The sequence below is a fragment of the Nerophis lumbriciformis genome, linkage group LG09 (assembly GCF_033978685.3).
Source record: "Nerophis lumbriciformis linkage group LG09, RoL_Nlum_v2.1, whole genome shotgun sequence".
Lineage (NCBI taxonomy): Eukaryota > Metazoa > Chordata > Actinopteri > Syngnathiformes > Syngnathidae > Nerophis > Nerophis lumbriciformis.
In genome coordinates this window covers 6,177,501-6,199,034 of record NC_084556.2, presented here as the reverse complement: position 1 = coordinate 6,199,034, position 21,534 = coordinate 6,177,501, and the positions used below count along the sequence as shown (strand labels likewise).

General features: G+C 38.7%; 1 protein-coding gene across 2 annotated transcripts in view; it reads left to right on the top strand.

The window, feature by feature from the left end:
- Positions 1-21,534, top strand: part of tmem132e (transmembrane protein 132E) — a 1,169,142-nt gene that overhangs the window by 797,921 nt on the left and 349,687 nt on the right. Inside the window, exons 1-2 of one of the 2 annotated variants that reach the window (XM_061962727.2) lie at positions 8,753-9,592; positions 17,272-18,226. In XM_061962727.2, coding sequence (XP_061818711.2) covers positions 9,514-9,592; positions 17,272-18,226 — 1,034 coding nt within the window. In that variant the 5' untranslated portion in view covers positions 8,753-9,513. Of the gene's footprint in view, positions 1-8,752; positions 9,593-17,271; positions 18,227-21,534 lie in introns of those variants that run through there. The other variant, XM_061962728.2, reaches the window with a different exon arrangement.

Sequence of the window (21,534 nt, the reverse complement as noted above, 5' to 3'; positions counted from 1 at the left end):
CACGCTGTTGTAACACGTGGCTTGGCATTGTCTTGCTGAAATAAGCAGGGGCGTCCATGATAACGTTGCTTGAATGGCAGCATTTGTTGCTCCAAAACCTGTATGTACCTTTCAGCATTAATGGCGCCTTCACAGATGTGTAAGTTACCCATGCCTTGGGCACTAATACACCCCCACACCATCACAGATGCTGCCTTTTGAACTTTGCGCCTTCAACAGTCCGGATGGTTCTGTTCCTCTTTGGTCCAAAAACAATTTGAAATGTGGACTTGTCAAACCACAGAACACTTACACTTTTCATCAGTCCATCTTAGATGAGCTCGGGGCCCAGCGAAGCCGGCGGCGTTTCTGGGTGTTGTTGATAAATGGCTTTGGCTTTGCATAGTAGAGTTTTAACTTGCACTTACAGATGTAGCGATGTAGCGACGAACTGTAGTTACTGACAGTGGTTTTCTGAAGTGTTCCTGAGCCCATGTGGTGATATCCTTTACACACAGATGTCGGTGAGCATTTCATGGAATCTGCTTTTATGCCCAATCATGGCACCCACCTGTTCCCAATTAGCTTGTTCACCTGTGGGATGTTCCAAATAAGTGTTTGATGCGTATTCCTCAACTTTCTCAGTCTTTTTTGCCCCTTGCGCCAGCTTTTTTGAAACATGTTGCAGGCATCAAATTCCAAATGAGCTAATATTTGCAAAAAATAACAACGTTTTCCAGTTCGAACGTCAAGTATCTTGTCTTTGCAGTCTGTTCAATTGAATATAGGTTGAAAAGGGTTAGCAAATCATTGTATTCTGTTTTTATTTACGATTTACACAACGTGCCAACTTCACTGGTTTTGGGTGTTGTAGAAAGATGCAATGTGAATTAATAACTGTCTCTTTTAGAGCTATTAAGACAGCAAATGTGGTTTGTCATAACATGCAGTAGTTTTGCAGACAGTGCATGATATGCTGCTTGTTGTGTGATTTAAGGCAAACATGTGTCAGGTTTGTCACTGACAGTTTAGTTATGTTTTGAGTTTTTCCTCTGTTTGTCTTTATTTCCTGTCGGCGCTCTTATTTTGGTTATTTCCTACTTGTCTCCCTGAGTGCTCTGTCCCCTCAGCTGTGGCTGATTGGCACCTGGCCACACCTGGTGTCAATCAGCCAGCTGCTATTTAAACCTGCCTTCTCCTCCAGTCATTGCTGGATTATTGTCATTGTCATTGTCGCTAATACTTGTCGTCACTACTACCTGTCGTTGTAGCTCTGTCTAATTTTGTTCACTCTGCTCATGTCATAGTTCCTTCGTGTCACAGTAAGTGTTTTTGTTTCTTGTCCACAGTTAGCATTTTTACTATTTTAGTTCATAGCCAGGTTTGTTCTCCGCCTTGTGCGCACCTTTTGTTGTTACCCTTTTGTTTGTTGTTTTGCCATAGTGTTTAATTAAATCATGTTTTCTCACTCAATGCCTGCCGTCATCTCTGCATCTTGGGGTTCGTCACCAACAAACTCTGACAACATGTAAATATCTGAATCAGCCAGTTGCAAAGTGAATATTTGTGTTTCTTAGTGATAATCAAAATGCAAAGGGATGTAATGGTATCAGGGGCGCCGAAAAGGGGGGGGTAAAGGAGACGGATTCTAGGGGCCCATGATGGAGGGGGGCCCAGAGAGGCCCCTAATGATGATGAAATTATAATACATAAAAAATAATGACACGGTGTTGGGGGCCCTGTAAAGATTCTTTTCATGGGGCCCAAAATCCCTAGCGGCGCCCCTGATTGGTATCATAATCTCACTGTGCGATATTATCACGGTATTAAGGCCACGGTACGATATTATTGTCCAAAATAAAAAGACTTGGTAAAAATGTTATAGTGTACAAAATAAAGTGGCAGGAACTTACTGTAGTCGAAGTGTTCCAATCATATTTATTACTACAAACATGTATTTCTAAGTGCAAATAATAGTGCAGGAACATCCACTGTTTCAAGAAAATATATATATTTTTTAAACTAAACATGTAGAAATGTTGTGTAAAGCAATAACGTTCACTTTAGTGCCTTTCAACGTTTACTTTGAGACACAGTGTCCTCTACAGTGGACATTTTTATATCAGTCTGGAAAATGCAGTTTCTCAGATAAGTTGACTCACAATTGAACTTTTAATAATGTAAATACCTTCCAATATATTTCCTGGATGACAGTTTATGAGGTGCCGCCTTCCGCCCGAGTGCAGCCGGACAGGCTCCAGCGGGAGAAAAAGGATTGATGGATTGGGAATTTATCAAGTCGTTTTTCAGTTTACTCACATTTCCCCGCGATGAACAGCTTTTTGGTGCGACGTGACCGGCTGGCTCTGTGTCGTCTTCGAAACAAACGCTCGAGACGGAAAGTGGCTTTGCAGAATGAAGACTTTCTTACCTCCGCCAGATTAGGGATGATGCTCGAAACCGATTTTCCCCGGTTGTTCGATAAGAAAAGAACCGAGTCCTCGGACTCGAATCCCTTTTTGAGAACCGGTACCCGTTATCGAGACCGAAGAGTTGGTTCTTTATTCGAATCCCAAATGGACTAATGACTACGCGTCATTAGTCTGGCCACTTCCGGGTTGGCGAGTCAGTTTAAGTTCATGAGACAATTGAGAAGTAGACAAGTTGTGTTAGCTCTTACAAGCCTTGGAAAAGATAAGTCTGTAAGTAAACTGTTTAACTTGTTTATGTAACTCAATATTAAGGTGGAAAGTGGTTACATTTAAAAACTAAGATGTTTTTCGAAAAACGATTTTTGTGCACTGTTTCAATGGATGTTTTGAGGACTTAAAATGACTGCCAGTCGTGTATTTGTCTGTATCATGAATCAACCGACTTAAACAAGTTGAAAAACTTATTCGGGTGTTACCATTTTGTGGTCAATTGTACGGAATATGTACTTCACTGTGCAATCTACTAATAAAAGTTTCAATCAATCAAATTTCCACCATCGAAATAGTTTCAACACTCAGAAGTATTTGTTTGATGATAGTACTGTATATTTGTGTGAAGCTAATATTTACATATTGTGTATTACATTTGAGTATGTTAATTCAATCACATAGCTTATACATTTGTCATTGTGTGTATTTCAGTTTAAAGAAAAAAAATAAAATAACAGTCCAGTGCAAGACAAAAGTAAAGATAGGAAAAGACAAAGCAAGATCAACAACAATAAAGAGCCTAAATGGATTAATCTGCTGTGGAACTTTATTCGACGTCTTGGATTGTTTGTTAGCTGTCTGCCTGTGTGTGTAGTTAGTATGTTCCAATAGCAGCAGAAGTGCACTTTTTGGAGAGCTGTATTATTTTCAATTTTGTGCCCAAGGGACTGATTTTATTTAACACTATATTATTATGTATACACCTATAGTGATCACAGAGACAGTTTTTATCCTTCTTCGTGGGGACATTGTCGATTGTCATGTCGTGTTCGGATGTACATTGTGGACGCCATCTTTGCTCCACAGTAAGTCTTTGCTGTCGTCCAGCATTCTGTTTTTGTTTACTCTGTAGCCAGTTCAGTTTTAGTTTTGTTCTTCATAGCCTTCCCTAAGCTTCAATGTCTTTTCTTAGGGGCACTTACCTATTGTTTATTTTTTATTCAAGCATGAAATACCTTTTTACCTGCACACTGCCTCCGGCTGTATCCGACATCTACAAAGCAATTAGCTACCTGCTGCCATATGGAAGAGTATTACACGGTTACTCTGCCGAGCTCTAGACAGCACCGACACTCAACAACAACACATAACTTGCAGACTATAATTACTGGTTTGCAAAAAAGTATTTTTTACCCCAAATAGGTGAAATTAGATCATCTCCCACGGCATACCAGCCGTGCAAAAGTCGGCTTTACAAACAAAGTGTTGTTCAAAAAATTGCATTCGGGTCATATTTACGAGTTTGGCTGTTTTTGTACTTTTTAAAATGTTTTAAGTGGTTTACATCCTGATAAGTGGTCTCTTTGATCTCAACCACCGCAACGTTTAGACTTAGACGTCAAAAATCATTGTTTGCATTGGAAAACGTGCAAAAGTCGGCTTTACAAACAAAGTTGTGTTCAAAATATTGCATTCCAGTCATATTTAAGAGTTTGGCTGTTTTGTAATTTTTTTAAATGTTTAAAGTGGTTTACATCCTGATAAGTGGTCTCTTTGATCTCAACCACTGCAACTTTTAGACTTAGACATCAACAATCATTGTTCGGATTGGAAAACGTGCAAAAGTCGGCTTTGCAAACAAAGTGTTGTTAAAAAAATTGCAATCGGGTCATCTGTACAAGTTTGGCTGTTTTGTACTTTATAAAATGTTTTAAGTGGTTTACATCCTGATAAGTGGTCTCTTTGATCTCAACCACCGCAACTTTTAGACTTAGATGTCAAAAATCATTGTTTGCATTGGAAAACGTGCAAAAGTCGGCTTTACAAACAAAGTGTTGTTCAAAAAATTGCATTCGGGTCAACTTTACGAGTTTGGCTGTTTTTGTACTTTTTAAAATGTTTTAAGTGGTTTACATCCTGATAAGTGGTCTCTTTGATCCCAACCATTGCAACTTTTAGACTTAGACGTCAAAAATCATTGTTTGGATTGGAAAACGTGCAAAAGTCGGCTTTACAAACAAAGTGTTGTTCAAAAAATTGCATTCGGGTCAACTTTACGAGTTTGGCTGTTTTTGTACTTTTTAAAATGTTTTAAGTGGTTTACATCCTGATAAGTGGTCTCTTTGATCTCAACCACCGCAACGTTTAGACTTAGACGTCAAAAATCATTGTTTGCATTGGAAAACGTGCAAAAGTCGGCTTTACAAACAAAGTTTTGTTCAAAATATTGCATTCCAGTCATATTTAAGAGTTTGGCTGTTTTGTAATTTTTTTAAATGTTTAAAGTGGTTTACATCCTGATAAGTGGTCTCTTTGATCTCAACCACTGCAACTTTTAGACTTAGACATCAACAATCATTGTTCGGATTGGAAAACGTGCAAAAGTCGGCTTTGCAAACAAAATGTTGTTCAAAAAATTGCAATCGGGTCATCTGTACAAGTTTGGCTGTTTTGTACTTTATAAAATGTTTTAAGTGGTTTACATCCTGATAAGTGGTCTCTTTGATCTCAACCACCGCAACTTTTAGACTTAGATGTCAAAAATCATTGTTTGCATTGGAAAACGTGCAAAAGTCGGCTTTACAAACAAAGTGTTGTTCAAAAAATTGCATTCGGGTATCTTTACGAGTTTGGCTGTTTTTGTACTTTTTAAAATGTTTTAAGTGGTTTACATCCTGATAAGTGGTCTCTTTGATCTCAACCACCGCAACTTTTAGACTTAGACGTCAAAAATCATTGTTTGCATTGGAAAACGTGCAAAAGTCGGCTTTACAAACAAAGTGTTGTTCAAAAAATTGCATTCGGGTCAACTTTACGAGTTTGGCTGTTTTTGTACTTTTTAAAATGTTTTAAGTGGTTTACATCCTGATAAGTGGTCTCTTTGATCTCAACCACCGCAACTTTTAGACTTAGACGTCAAAAATCATTGTTTGCATTGGAAAACGTGCAAAAGTCGGCTTTACAAACAAAGTGTTGTTCAAAAAATTGCATTCGGGTCAACTTTACGAGTTTGGCTGTTTTTGTACTTTTTAAAATGTTTTAAGTGGTTTACATCCTGATAAGTGGTCTCTTTGATCCCAACCATTGCAACTTTTAGACTTAGACGTCAACAATCATTGTTTGGATTGGAAAACGTGCAAAAGTCGGCTTTACAAACAAAGTGTTGTTCAAAAAATTGCATTCGGGTCAACTTTACGAGTTTGGCTGTTTTTGTACTTTTTAAAATGATTTAAGTGGTTTACATCCTGATAAGTGGTCTCTTTGATCCCAACCATTGCAACTTTTAGACTTAGACGTCAACAATCATTGTTTGGATTGGAAAACGTGCAAAAGTCGGCTTTACAAACAAAGTGTTGTTCAAAATATTGCATTCGGGTCATCTTTACGAGTTTGGCTGTTTTTGTACTTTTTAAAATGTTTTAAGTGGTTTACATCCTGATAAGTGGTCTCTTTGATCTCAACCACCGCAACTTTTAGACTTAGACGTCAAAAATCATTGTTTGCATTGGAAAACGTGCAAAAGTCGGCTTTACAAACAAAGTGTTGTTCAAAAAATTGCATTCGGGTCAACTTTACGAGTTTGGCTGTTTTTGTACTTTTTAAAATGTTTTAAGTGGTTTACATCCTGATAAGTGGTCTCTTTGATCTCAACCACCGCAACTTTTAGACTTAGACGTCAAAAATCATTGTTTGCATTGGAAAACGTGCAAAAGTCGGCTTTACAAACAAAGTGTTGTTCAAAAAATTGCATTCGGGTCAACTTTACGAGTTTGGCTGTTTTTGTACTTTTTAAAATGTTTTAAGTGGTTTACATCCTGATAAGTGGTCTCTTTGATCCCAACCATTGCAACTTTTAGACTTAGACGTCAACAATCATTGTTTGGATTGGAAAACGTGCAAAAGTCGGCTTTACAAACAAAGTGTTGTTCAAAATATTGCATTCGGGTCATCTTTACAAGTTTGTAAAAATGTTTTAAGTGGTTTACATCCTGATAAGTGGTCTCTTTGATCTCAACCATTGCAACTTTTAGACTTAGATGTTAAAAATCATTGTTTATATTGGAAAAATGTTTTAGTTCTTGACGTCAAATACCCTTGTTTGAATCGGCACACCAGAGTGTATCTGCATAGTGGTTGAAAAACACTAATGTACCGAATAAAAAATAGCTTTGAGGCCGGTAAGCACAACCAACATTATTCCGTACATTAGGCGCGCCGTGTTCTTAGGCGCACTGTCGATTTTTTGAGAAAGTGAAAGGATTTTAAGTGCACCTTATAGTCCGAAAAATACGGTAAGTGGGAAAAGTGAACATTTTTTTCCCCCTTTCTCTGTTGTCGTCGGAGCTGATCAAGACGAGACCGTAGCTTTGGTTCGGTAGATCAGTGTTTTTCAACCGGTTTTGAGCCGAGGCACATTTTTTTCATTGAAAAAATCCAAAGGCACACCACCAGCATAAATCATTAAAATATGAAACTCGATATTGACAATAAAAAGTTGTCGGATATGACTTTAAAGCATAACTAAACATGCAACACTATAGCTCTTGTCTCAAAGTAGGTGTACTGTCATCACCTGTCACATCACACCCTGACTTATTTGGACTTTTTTGCTGTTTTTCTGTGTCATATTTTAGTTCTTGTCTTGCGCTCCTTTCCTGTTTTGTTGGTATTTTCCTGTAGCAGTTTCATGTCTTCCTTTAAGCGCTATTCCCCGCACCTACTTTGTTTTCGCAAAAAATAATATTTCAGTTGTTTTTATTCTTCTTTGTGGGGACATTGTTGCTGCTGGGGGTTTGGCCCCTCCCAAAAAAGATCTTGTTAAAAGTTTTCCTAATGAGCGAAGCTCACGTATTTTCTTCCATTTTGACTTGAACACATTCGTTAGCGTTAGCTATTCCCCGCACCTACTTTGTTTTCGCAAAAAATAATATTTCAGTTGTTTTTATCCTTCTTTGTGGGGACATTGTTGCTGCTGGGGGTTTGGCCCCTCCCAAAAAAGATCTTGTTAAAAGTTTTCCTAATGAGCGAAGCTCACGTATTTTCTTCCATTTTGACTTGAACACATTCGTTAGCGTTAGCTATTCCCCGCACCTACTTTGTTTTCGTAAAAAAATACTATATCTCAGTTGTTTTTATCCTTCTTTGTGGGGACATTGTTGCTGCTGGGGGTTTGGCCCCTCCCAAAAAAGATCTTGTTAAAAGTTTTCCTAATGAGCGAAGCTCACGTATTTTCTTCCATTTTGACTTGAACACATTCGTTAGCGTTAGCTATTCCCCGCACCTACTTTGTTTTCGCAAAAAATAATATTTCAGTTGTTTTTATCCTTCTTTGTGGGGACATTGTTGCTGCTGGGGGTTTGCCCCCCCCCCCCCCAAAAAAGATCTTGTTAAAAGTTTTCCTAATGAGCGAAGCTCACGTATTTTCTTCCATTTTGACTTGAACACATTCGTTAGCGTTAGCTATTCCCCGCACCTACTTTGTTTTCGCAAAAAATAATATTTCAGTTGTTTTTATCCTTCTTTGTGGGGACATTGTTGCTGCTGGGGTCATGTCATGTTCGGATGTACTTTGTGGACGCCTTCTCTGCGCCACACGCTGTAAGTCTTTGCTGTCGTCCAGCATTCTGTTTTTCTTCACTTTGTCGCCAGTTCAGTTATAGTTTCGTTCTGTATAGCCTTCCCTAAGCTTAAATGCCTTTTTTCAGGGGCACTCACCTTTTGTTTGTTTTTCAGTTTAAGCATTAGACACCTTTTTACCTGCACCCTGCCTCCCGCTGTCGTCTGCATATTGTGATCACAATTAGCTACCTGCTGCCACCTACTGATATGGAAGAGTATTACATAGTTACTTTGCCGACACTCAACAACAACACATCATTTGCAGACTATAATTACTGGTTTGCAAAAAAGATTTTATACCCCAAATAGGTGAAATTAGATAATCTCCCACGGCACACCAGACTGTATCTCAGTGGTTGAAAAACACTGCGGTAGTTAAACACTCCAGTAGCCTCCCGCATCATTATCCTGCATGTGCTCTCTTCATTTGCACGAGCGGGATGTTGTTGCTTCCACTTTTTTCTTCTTCTTTTGTCGCCTCTCGCTTTCACACTCCCCCGCCCGCCCCCTTCTTCTTTTATCACAGGCATTCCTAGCACACCGAGCCACCCCCTCCCGCCTACCCCCCTATTTTTCCTCCCCCTTCATGAACGACATCCCTCCATTCTCATGGATTTCTCATGGGGCTCAAACGGGGAGGAGAAAGGAAGGAGAGCCAGGCTAATTCATCAATAATCTTTACCTAATCCCTCCCTCTCCTTCTTCTTCTTCTACTTTGCTACTCTTCCACTGCCCGGAGGCGCTCAAGCAACACATCCATCCCCCGCCTCACCAAGTCTGCCTGAACACGTCCAGAGGCAGCACACGGATTGAGTGTTATTCCGTACGCTTCCCACCCCCACTACCCCACGTGTGTGTGTGTGTGTGTGTGTGCGGTGATTATAGCAGACGAGGTGTGGCGAGGATGGGGCGGCGTCCAATGCTTTGTCTGTAGTGCCCACCACCAGGCGGGGTGGATCCCGTCTATCAGCCAGCGCCTGTCCCGGAGCCATAGAGTAGTTAGCGGTGTGCATGTCGGCCGGCTGGCTGCGGTGTGTGTCGTGGAGCTGCAACACACACACACACACACACACACACACACACACACACTGGGACTTTAAAGCCACGGGGAATTAGACAAGTTCAAGGACCGCGGTGGAAAAACCTTTTGTTAGCCTGCAACAGGAGCCGGGAGAAGAAGAAACTAGCAGCACAACAAAGAGCGCGACAGTGAAGTGAAACTTTGGGATCATTCGGACCGAGAAAGGATGCCGGAGTAAACTCCATTTGGAATATGGGACTTTTAATCCATGGTTTGGACTATGGGGACCGGAATTTTTGTTTTTGTGCTCAGCTTTGGGTTATTTTGATAAGTACGTCACTTATTTGCTGTCACTGTTCTGTTGTCGAATAGTCTTTAAAGGCTTTGTTGATCGTCAATCCAGCCAAAGGGGTTTTTGGAATTGAAAACAATACCTTTCTCTCAAGAGTTTTTTTGTGTTTTGTGGATTTTGTGATAGCACCGGGAGAATTAGCGAAACTTCAAACCCAGATTTTCACTTTGTCGTCAAAAATACGTCAAAAATCTTTATTTGGAAACGGAACACATGGAAAAGTCTAAGTTTTGTTGAAATTGCATTCGGGTCATCTTTACGAGTTTGGCTGTTTTTGTACTTTTTAAAATGATTTATGTGGTTTGCATCCTGATAAGTTGTTTGGATTGGAATACGTGCAAAAGTCGGCTTTACAAACAAAGTGTTGTTCAAAAAATTGCATTCGGGTCATATTTATGAGTTTGGCTGTTTTTGTACTTTTTAAAATGTTTTAAGTGGTTTACATCCTGATAAGTGGTCTCTTTGATCTCAATCACCACAACGTTTAGACTTAAACGTCAAAAATCATTGTTTGCATTGGAAAAGTGTGCAAAAGTCGGCTTTACAAACAAAGTGTTGTTCAAAAAATTGCATTCGGGTCATGTTTATGAGTTTGGCTGTTTTTGTACTTTTTAAAATGTTTTAAGTGGTTTACATCCTGATAAGTGGTCTCTTTGATCTCAACCATTGCAACTTTTGGACTTACACGTCAAAAATCATTGTTTGGATTGGAAAACGTGCAAAAGTCGGCTTTACAAACAAAGTGTTCAAAAAAATTGCATTCGGGTCAACTTTACGAGTTTGGCTGTTTTTGTACTTTCTTAAATGTTTTAAGTGGTTTACATCCTGATAAGTGGTCTCTTTGATCTCAACCATTGCAACTTTTAGACTTAGACGTCAAAAATCATTGTTTGGATTGGAAAACGTGCAAATGTCGGCTTTACAAACAAAGTGTTGTTCAAAAAATTGCATTCGGGTCATATTTATGAGTTTGGCTGTTTTTGTACTTTTTAAAATGTTTTAAGTGGTTTACATCCTGATAAGTGGTCTCTTTGATCTCAATCACCACAACGTTTAGACTTAAACGTCAAAAATCATTGTTTGCATTGGAAAAGTGTGCAAAAGTCGGCTTTACAAACAAAGTGTTGTTCAAAAAATTGCATTCGGGTCATATTTATGAGTTTGGCTGTTTTTGTACTTTTTAAAATGTTTTAAGTGGTTTACATCCTGATAAGTGGTCTCTTTGATCTCAACCATTGCAACTTTTGGACTTACACGTCAAAAATCATTGTTTGGATTGGAAAACGTGCAAAAGTCGGCTTTACAAACAAAGTGTTCAAAAAAATTGCATTCAGGTCAACTTTACGAGTTTGGCTGTTTTTGTACTTTTTAAAATGTTTTAAGTGGTTTACATCCTGATAAGTGGTCTCTTTGATCTCAACCATTGCAACTTTTAGACTTAGACGTCAAAAATCATTGTTTGGATTGGAAAACGTGCAAATGTCGGCTTTACAAACAAAGTGTTGTTCAAAATATTGCATTCGGGTCATCTTTACGAGTTTGGCTGTTTTGTACTTTATAAAATGTTTTAAATGGTTTACATCCTGATAAGTGGTCTCTTTGATCTCAATCACCGCAACGTTTAGACTTAGACGTCAAAAATCATTGTTTGCATTGGAAAAGTGTGAAAAAGTCGGCTTTACAAACAAAGTGTTGTTCAAAATATTGCATTCGGGTCATCTTTACTAGTTTGGCTGTTTTTGTACTTTTTAAAATGTTTTAAGTGGTTTACATCCTGATAAGTGGTCTCTTTGATCTCAACCACTGCAACTTTTAGACTTAGACGTCAAAAATCATTGTTTGCATTGGAAAACGTGCAAAAGTCGGCTTTACAAACAAAGTATTGTTAAAAAAATGCATTCGGGTCATCTTTACCAGTTTGGCTGTTTTGTACTTTATAAAATGTTTTAAGTGGTTTACATCCTGATAAGTGGTCTCTTTGATCTCAACCATTGCAACTTTTGGACTTACACGTCAAAAATCATTGTTTGGATTGGAAAACGTGCAAAAGTCGGCTTAACAAACAAAGTGTTGTTCAAAAAATTGCATTCGGGTCATATTTATGAGTTTGGCTGTTTTTGTACTTTTTAAAATGTTTTAAGTGGTTTACATCCTGATAAGTGGTCTCTTTGATCTCAATCACCACAACGTTTAGACTTAAACGTCAAAAATCATTGTTTGCATTGGAAAAGTGTGCAAAAGTCGGCTTTACAAACAAAGTGTTGTTCAAAAAATTGCATTCGGGTCATGTTTATGAGTTTGGCTGTTTTTGTACTTTTTAAAATGTTTTAAGTGGTTTACATCCTGATAAGTGGTCTCTTTGATCTCAACCATTGCAACTTTTGGACTTACACGTCAAAAATCATTGTTTGGATTGGAAAACGTGCAAAAGTCGGCTTTACAAACAAAGTGTTCAAAAAAATTGCATTCGGGTCAACTTTACGAGTTTGGCTGTTTTTGTACTTTCTTAAATGTTTTAAGTGGTTTACATCCTGATAAGTGGTCTCTTTGATCTCAACCATTACAACTTTTAGACTTAGACATCAAAAATCATTGTTTGGATTGGAAAACGTGCAAATGTCGGCTTTACAAACAAAGTGTTGTTCAAAAAATTGCATTCGGGTCATATTTATGAGTTTGGCTGTTTTTGTACTTTTTAAAATGTTTTAAGTGGTTTACATCCTGATAAGTGGTCTCTTTGATCTCAATCACCACAACGTTTAGACTTAAACGTCAAAAATCATTGTTTGCATTGGAAAAGTGTGCAAAAGTCGGCTTTACAAACAAAGTGTTGTTCAAAAAATTGCATTCGGGTCATATTTATGAGTTTGGCTGTTTTTGTACTTTTTAAAATGTTTTAAGTGGTTTACATCCTGATAAGTGGTCTCTTTGATCTCAACCATTGCAACTTTTGGACTTACACGTCAAAAATCATTGTTTGGATTGGAAAACGTGCAAAAGTCGGCTTTACAAACAAAGTGTTCAAAAAAATTGCATTCGGGTCAACTTTACGAGTTTGGCTGTTTTTGTACTTTTTTAAATGTTTTAAGTGGTTTACATCCTGATAAGTGGTCTCTTTGATCTCAACCATTGCAACTTTTAGACTTAGACGTCAAAAATCATTGTTTGGATTGGAAAACGTGCAAATGTCGGCTTTACAAACAAAGTGTTGTTCAAAATATTGCATTCGGGTCATCTTTACGAGTTTGGCTGTTTTGTACTTTATAAAATGTTTTAAATGGTTTACATCCTGATAAGTGGTCTCTTTGATCTCAATCACCGCAACGTTTGGACTTAGACGTCAAAAATCATTGTTTGCATTGGAAAAGTGTGAAAAAGTCGGCTTTACAAACAAAGTGTTGTTCAAAATATTGCATTCGGGTCATCTTTACTAGTTTGGCTGTTTTTGTACTTTTTAAAATGTTTTAAGTGGTTTACATCCTGATAAGTGGTCTCTATGATCTCAACCACTGCAACTTTTAGACTTAGACGTCAAAAATCATTGTTTGCATTGGAAAACGTGCAAAAGTCGGCTTTACAAACAAAGTATTGTTAAAAAAAATGCATTCGGGTCATCTTTACCAGTTTGGCTGTTTTGTACTTTATAAAATGTTTTAAGTGGTTTACATCCTGATAAGTGGTCTCTTTGATCTCAACCATTGCAACTTTTGGACTTACACGTCAAAAATCATTGTTTGGATTGGAAAACGTGCAAAAGTCGGCTTAACAAACAAAGTGTTGTTCAAAAAATTGCATTCGGGTCATATTTATGAGTTTGGCTGTTTTTGTACTTTTTAAAATGTTTTAAGTGGTTTACATCCTGATAAGTGGTCTCTTTGATCTCAACCATTGCAACTTTTAGACTTAGACGTCAAAAATCATTGTTTGCATTGGAAAACGTGCAAAAGTCGGCTTTACAAACAAAGTGTTGTTCAAAAAATTGCATTCGGGTCATCTTTACGAGTTTGGCTGTTTTGTACTTTTTAAAATGTTTTAAGTAGTTTATATCCTGATAAGTGGTCTCTTTGATCTCAACCATTGCAACTTTTGGACTTACACGTCAAAAATCATTGTTTGGATTGGAAAACGTGCAAATGTCGGCTTTACAAACAAAGTGTTGTTCAAAAAATTGCATTCGGGTCATATTTATGAGTTTGGCTGTTTTTGTACTTTTTAAAATGTTGTAAGTGGTTTACATCCTGATAAGTGGTCTCTTTGATCTCAACCATTGCAACTTTTAGACTTAGACATCAAAAATCATTGTTTGGATTGGAAAAGTGCAAAAGTCGGCTTTACAAACAAAGTGTTGTTAAAAAAATTGCATTCGGGTCATCTTTACTAGTTTGGCTGTTTTGTACTTTTTAAAATGTTTTAAGTGGTTTACATCCTGATAAGTGGTCTCTTTGATCTCAACCATTGCAACTTTTAGACTTAGACGTCAAAAATCATTGTTTGGATTGGAAAACGTGCAAAAGTCGGCTTTACAAACAAAGTGTTGTTCAAAAAATTGCATTCGGGTCATTTTTACGAGTTTGGCTGTTTTGTACTTTTTAAAATGTTTTAAGTAGTTTATATCCTGATAAGTGGTCTCTTTGATCTCAACCATTGCAACTTTTGGACTTACACGTCAAAAATCATTGTTTGGATTGGAAAACGTGCAAATGTCGGCTTTACAAACAAAGTGTTGTTCAAAAAATTGCATTCGGGTCATATTTATGAGTTTGGCTGTTTTTGTACTTTTTAAAATGTTTTAAGTGGTTTACATCCTGATAAGTGGTCTCTTTGATCTCAACCATTGCAACTTTTAGACTTAGACATCAAAAATCATTGTTTGGATTGGAAAAGTGCAAAAGTCGGCTTTACAAACAAAGTGTTGTTAAAAAAATTGCATTCGGGTCATCTTTACTAGTTTGGCTGTTTTGTACTTTTTAAAATGTTTTAAGTGGTTTACATCCTGATAAGTGGTCTCTTTGATCTCAACCATTGCAACTTTTAGACTTAGACGTCAAAAATCATTGTTTGGATTGGAAAACGTGCAAAAGTCGGCTTTACAAACAAAGTGTTGTTCAAAAAATTGCATTCGGGTCATTTTTACGAGTTTGGCTGTTTTGTACTTTATAAAATGTTTTAAGTGGTTTACAACCTGATAAGTGGTCTCTTTGATCTCAACCATTGCAACTTTTAGACTTAGATGTTAAAAATCATTGTTTGGATTGGAAAAATGTTTTAGTTCTTGACGTCAAATACCCTTGTTTGAATCGGAACCCGTGCAAAAATTGGATTTACCGAGAAAAGTAGCATTTTATCGTTAAAGACCATCACTAAGACAATCTTTATGTGTTAGGGTTTAATGTTGGTAGCGTTTAGAATGTTAAATAGTGTTTATTCATTGGTTGTCAAACTTTTTCCACCAAGTACCACCTCAGAAAACGCTTTCTCTCCAAGTACCACCGTAATAACCAATTAAAATACAGTAGCGTAGTAGGCCTTTAGTACTCATTAAAAACAAAGCAGATGTTTAATTTAATGAGTATATTCAATATTTTATTTGTGTGTTTGGAAACTAACATTACACGCAGCTTGAACAGTAACACTGTGTTTGAATACAGGAAAATAAAACACTGTCCTTTATTAAGATGATACTCTTGGCGTACCATTAGATTTTGAGAATCGCTGGTCTGGTTGTTGACGTCCTGAGAAGCAGGGCCTTTGATCTCAATCACCGCAACTTTCACGTCAGTTGTTGTTTTGCCCCAAAACGTCACAACAACACGTCAGAAATCACTGACTGGATTAGAACATGCGCAAAAGTCGGATTTAGAAGAAGGAGAGTAGGCCATTTTTACGTGAATTCTGATTATCTTCTAGTTTTTTTACATCTTGAGGAAGGGGGCTCTTTGATCTTAATCGCTGCAACTTCTAAAGCCAATCCTCGTCGTTTTCCCCCAAAACGTCACATAGACGTCATTTCCTTGTTTTGGTTTTAGGATGTGCTGACAAGCAGGCATCCTTGCCACCGTAAACCGGAGCAGAGTATCGTTACAAAACAGCGTTTAGATGATCCTTATATGGGCGTTCTGTGAACTTTATAAGAGTTGTGTAAACTTTGATGTGTTTTAGCGGTGTTACTACACTAGGCCTCAGTTCATCCAAGTTAAGTTATAATAAGTGGTAACTGTGTATTTTTTTTAGACCATTCTGAATATATTTAATGATTTAATACAATTATTATATATGAAATAAAAAGATAATTATGATAAAAACCAGCACCTCCAAGTCTGTGGTTCTCGCCCGGAAAAGGGTGTAGTGCCATCTCCGGGTTAGGCAGGAGATCCTTCTCTGCTCCTGCCCCAAGCGAAGAAGTTCAAGTACCTCAAGGTCTAGTTGACGAGTGAGGGAAGAGTGGATCGTTTGTGGATCGTGGATCGGTGGGGCGTCTGCAGTAATGCGGGCCCTGTATCGGTCCGTCGTGGTGAAAAAGCAAGCTCTCAATTTACCGGTCGATCTACATTCCTGTCCTCACCCATGGTCATGAGCTTTGGGTTATGACCAAAAGGACAAGATCACGGGTGCAAGTGGTCGAAATGAAGTTTCCTCCATCGGGTGGCAAGGCTCTCCCTTAGAGGTAGGGTGAAGAGATCTGTCATTCGGGAGGAGCTCAAAGTAAAGCCACTGCTCCTCCACGAGAGGAACCGGATGAGGTGGTTCGGGCATCTGGTCAGAATTCCCCCAGGGCGCTTCCGACCGGTAGGCGACCACGGGGAAGACCCAGGACACGGTGGAGAGACTATGTCTCCCAGGCTAGCTGGGACTGCCTCGGGATCCACCGGGAAGAGCTGGACAAAGTAGCTGGGGAGAGGGAAGTCTGGGCTTCTGTGGATATGAACAAAAATTATTTTAAATAATAAAATGTATGATGTACAAAAAATGGGATACTTCGAAAAATATTTTAAAATATTTTCCTGTAACGTTTAATTGCAAAACAAATGTCGCAACTTTTAATTGGACCTATTTTGAAAAAGATGATGTAATTTTTTTGGTCCACAAAATCAGAAAAGTAGCAGGTGCTGACGAGTTGACTGCAGATGGTAGAGTAGATGATGACGTCATGGCAGTATTTTTCTGAGTATAAGTCGCACCGGAGTATAAGTCGCACCTGCCGAAAATGCGTAATAAAAAAGGAAAAAAACATATACAGTATAAGTCGCACCGGAGCCTGGCCAAACTATGAAAAAAACTGCGACTTACAGTCCGAAAAATACGGTACTTGGGAAAGTTTGGTTGCTTTGCATTGAGAGTTGCTTGTACTTTGTTCACTTTGTCAACTATGAACTCAGTTCCTGATTTCCATGCCTTGAAACACTAGCTAAGTGTTTACAAGTGCTTCCTTTTAAGCATGAAAGGTCAGTTTGGACTTTACGGATCCCCAGTGGAATCATGGTAACGACTGACAATAGCAAATATCAAAGCTAATGTTCTATGTCTGAATTGAGTTGAGGAACCTACGTCAGCTGGGATAGACTCCAGCCCCCATCCCTCTGACCATGAGTAGGGCAGACCTTTGAAGAAAATGAAGATGGTTGAGTTCAACGTTGATTTTGTTTTCTCTCCGTCCGCAGCTCTCGCAGGGAAAGTCTCCCCGACCAGTTCCGACAGCCTCTTCGGCTCCTCGGCGACGACGGCCCGTCCTACGCCCCCCAATGTCTACCTGCCGGCCAACTTCAAAATGTCCAACGCGCAGCTCGCCTTCTTTCTGCGCGAGGCTCAGGTCTCAGGACAAAACGCGGGGGCCAGCGGCGGTCCCAGCGGCGGACACCCTCTGCAGCGCTCTGAGAGTTTTGTGGTTTTCCAGACAAAGGACCTCCCCGCCATCAACATCAGCTTTGGGCCTTTTGCCCGGGACCAGTCGCTGTCTAAGGAATTGCTTCAGCCAACCAGTCCTTTGGACATTCCTGGCCAGCTGACCGTCAACTGGAAGGTGCGAGCCTTCATTGTCCAGTCGAGGGTGTTCTCCAACAACCCCGCGGTGCAGGTGTTTTTCTACATCGCCGGCCGGGATTGGGACGACTTCAAGGCTCAGGACAAGCTGCCGTGCGTCCGCCTGCATGCCTTCCGCGACGTCCGGGAGATTAAAACGTCGTGCCGCATGAAAGGCAACCTGGCGCAGTGTTTGGCCCAGCTGGAGTTGCCGGCGACCTGGTTTAACACCAACGTGGCGCCGCTGGGTCGCCGGAAAGGCTCCGGGGACGGACTCCTGGACGGGCTCACCGGCGAGACCCTCCAGACAGAGCTCTACTACACGCTGCACGAGCCCAACGCGGAGGGCGAGTGCGGCGAGACCTCGGGCCACAGGGCCGGCGGAGGGTCCAGGGGGGAGCCTCTGTCGCAGCACCCCCTGCTGCGCATTGGCAGCATCAGCCTGTATCAGGCCAGCCAGGAGCAGCTGCTGGTGGACAAGCAGCTGGACAAGAACATGTTCCTCAGGCTGCCAGAGAAGCCTCTCAAGCCTGGAGAGACACTCAGGATCTTCTTGTACTTGATGCCCAACTCCTCTGTAGAGCAGTTCACCCTCAAGTAAGTTGCATGCTGTCTGTTTCCTCAAAGCCATACTTGAGTAACGTTTAACCTTTGACAACCTTAAATGCTTTTTCCTTGTCGGAAACAACAGTTGACCAAAATAGTTGTTTTCTGGCTCATTCATGTCATATTTTGCCAACCATAACATGGTAATTTATTGTACAGAATGTAAATGTGTTTTTTCAAATTACCGTATTTTCCGCACCATAGGGTGCACCGGATTAGAAGGTGCACTGCTGATAAATGGTCTATTTGCGATCTTTTTTCATATATAATGGCACACCGGATTATAGGGCACATTGAAAAAGTCATATTATTGTAATTTTTTTTCTAAATGTAAAACACTTCCTTGTGGTCTACATAACATGTAATGGTGGTTCTTTGGTCAAAATGTTGCATAGATTATGTTTTACAGATCATCTTTGAGCCGCTTTCTGACAGTCGCTTCCGGATGCGCCGTTTTGTGGTCGGTCTTATTTACGTGGCTCACCTTCGGCAGCGTCTCCTCCCCGTCATCTTTGTTGTAGCGGTGTAGCGTGCAAGGACGGGAGTGGAAGAAGCAACAACAAGGCCGGAAATGTGTCCCGTGAAAAACCATCAGACCAGAACTCTCTAATAACTAGAGTTCCTTGGGTGAATAATGTAAACTCACTACACCGGTATGTTTTCACGCTTTCATGGCGAGTTTACTGACAGATATAAGTAAGAACTTTACACTACTTTATATTAGAAATGGCAACAGCGGAGGATGAATGTCCCATAACAAGAAGATAGAGAAAAAGAAGAAGCTTATCGACTATGAAGTCTGCACAAACTACAAAGGCGGAGGCACGCAATTTTTCAGGATTTATGCAGATCCCAAGTACAGATCAGCAGTTACCAGAAGGTAAGAATAGTTTATTTTGCATAATATTGCGAAACAAAACGGCAGATAATATGTCTTACCTCATACACACACCGTAAAAATACTTGTATGTTTAATGCGCCGACAATCCATCCAGCGGTACGACTTCATAGCTTACCAAAGTTGTACTAAAACATTTTGATAGATTTTTGAGTACCGTGTGTAATGTTCTATATTTTCAATGGGACATATAAAATGATGGTGTTGTTTACTTGAGTCATATTGCCATCATAGTGCAGTCTACACGTATCTCTTATGTTTGACTGCCATCTACTGGTCAAACCATGTACCAAATAAAATTGCTTCGAGGTCGAAAGCAAGACCAGACGTATCCGTACATTAGGCGCACTGTCGAGTTTTGAGGAAAAATAAGTATTTTAAGTGCGCCTTATAGTCCGTAAAATACGGTACTTAATCACTCCCTCCAGGATTGCGCTGGATTTTTTGTCGCGGCCTAAAAAGCCTGAATTTACGGCAGCTTTTTCAGAAAGTTGCGACAAAAGTTGTAATGTTTTGAGGCGTATTTTCTTTAAATATAAATGAATCAACTTTTGATGTACAAATTTGTAAACATAACTGAGAAGAAGTCAAGCATTTCAACAAAAATCGCAAAACAAATTCGGTAATAATGTTTTACTTGTTTTATACCACACAGGCTTAAAAGTAAAACAATAGATGGCAGTGAAATCACATACTGGGAGCTCAGTGTCAAATTACTGTACTGTTTTAGTTATAGCTAAAATTAGTATAATGGTTATAAATATGGAAAGAAACACCGACAAAGGTGTTCCTTTACTTTTTTCCAAAAAAAAGCAATCTTTATGGTCAAGATATTGATATTGTGTTTAAAACATACACATAAGTGTAAATATTCAAGATTATAAAGAAAATATCAATTACAATGAGTGAAACAAAAACTTACAAAGAAATTTAGGAATAATAACACCTGCGGCACATTAGAAAAACACCCAAAGTAAATCAGCATTGAAAGACAGTTAATATGGCAGAAATAATCAGGATGAGGGTAGATTGCTTTTATAAATAAATACAAATATTTTATATTATTTTATATATATTTTTTTATCGACATGAATGCAATTAAAATTTAAATATATTTTTTTAAAGTCACAAATAAAAAAGATAGAATTGATTAGCAACACCCGTGGTAAAAAAAAAAAAAAAAAAAAACTTACGATAAATCAGCAAGGAAAAGCAATAAATCTGGAAACAGTATTAAAGTTAAAGTTAAAGTACCAATGATTGTCACACACACACTAGGTGTGGCGAAATTATTCTCTGCATTTGACCCATCACCCTTGATCACCCCCTGGGAGGTGAGGGGAGCAGTGGGCAGCAGCGGTGGCTGCGCCCGGGAATCATTTTGGTGATTTAACCCCCAATTCCAACCCTTGATGCTGAGTGCCAAGCAGGGAGGTAATGGGTCCCATTTTTATAGTCTTTGGTATGACTCGGCCGGGATTTGAACTCCCAACCTACCGATCTCAGGACGGACACTCTAACCACTAGGCCACTGAGTAGGTTGATGACATGGTTAAATGATTTTATCTATGAATCAAAATCTTTGTAAATTTCTGACACGAATACAATTGAAATAGAAGTAAATAAGTAAAAAATGAGTAACACAAGTGGTACTTTACCAAAAACACCTGTGTCTAATCAGCAAGGAAAAGCAATAAATAGGGCTGTAATACTCATGACATGCTTGACTGCTTTAAAATGTTATAGATACAAACAAAATAGAAGATAAATACAAATGTATAAAAGTCAATAATAAAAAAAATGATAATGCATTAGTAACACCTACAAGTAAAAAAAAAAAAGTTGAGAAAACGCAAATTTTCAAGGCAACCTGATGCAACAAGATTTTTGCGTTTTCTCAACTTTTGACTACTGCTGGCCAGACACTGTTTTACATAGTGAAACCTTATTTCTGAGTCTGACTAACTTGAAAACTATAATTAGTCCAAATCGTATTTTTTACAGTGTACAAAACAGTGTCTGGCCAGCAGTAGTCAAAAGTTGAGAAAACGCAAAAATCTTGAATGCATCATGTTGCCTTGAAAATTTGCGTTTTCTCAACTTATTTTTTTTTTTTTACAGTTTATGTTACATACATTTTCAAAAAAAGTCACCCGTGTTAAATTAGCAACCAAAAATTGAAAACAGGGTCGAAATATGAATTTCAAGGTTGAACAGCTTTTAAAAAAAATAAATATATTTTTAAAATATTTATCATGAATCAGACTAAAAAAAAAAAAAAGAGAATAAATATAATTATTAAAAAGTCAATAACAAAAAAAAATGTATTGATTAGTTACACCTGTGGTATGTTTAGTAAAATGCCTGCAGTAAATCAGCAACAAATAGTAATAAGGAGAGT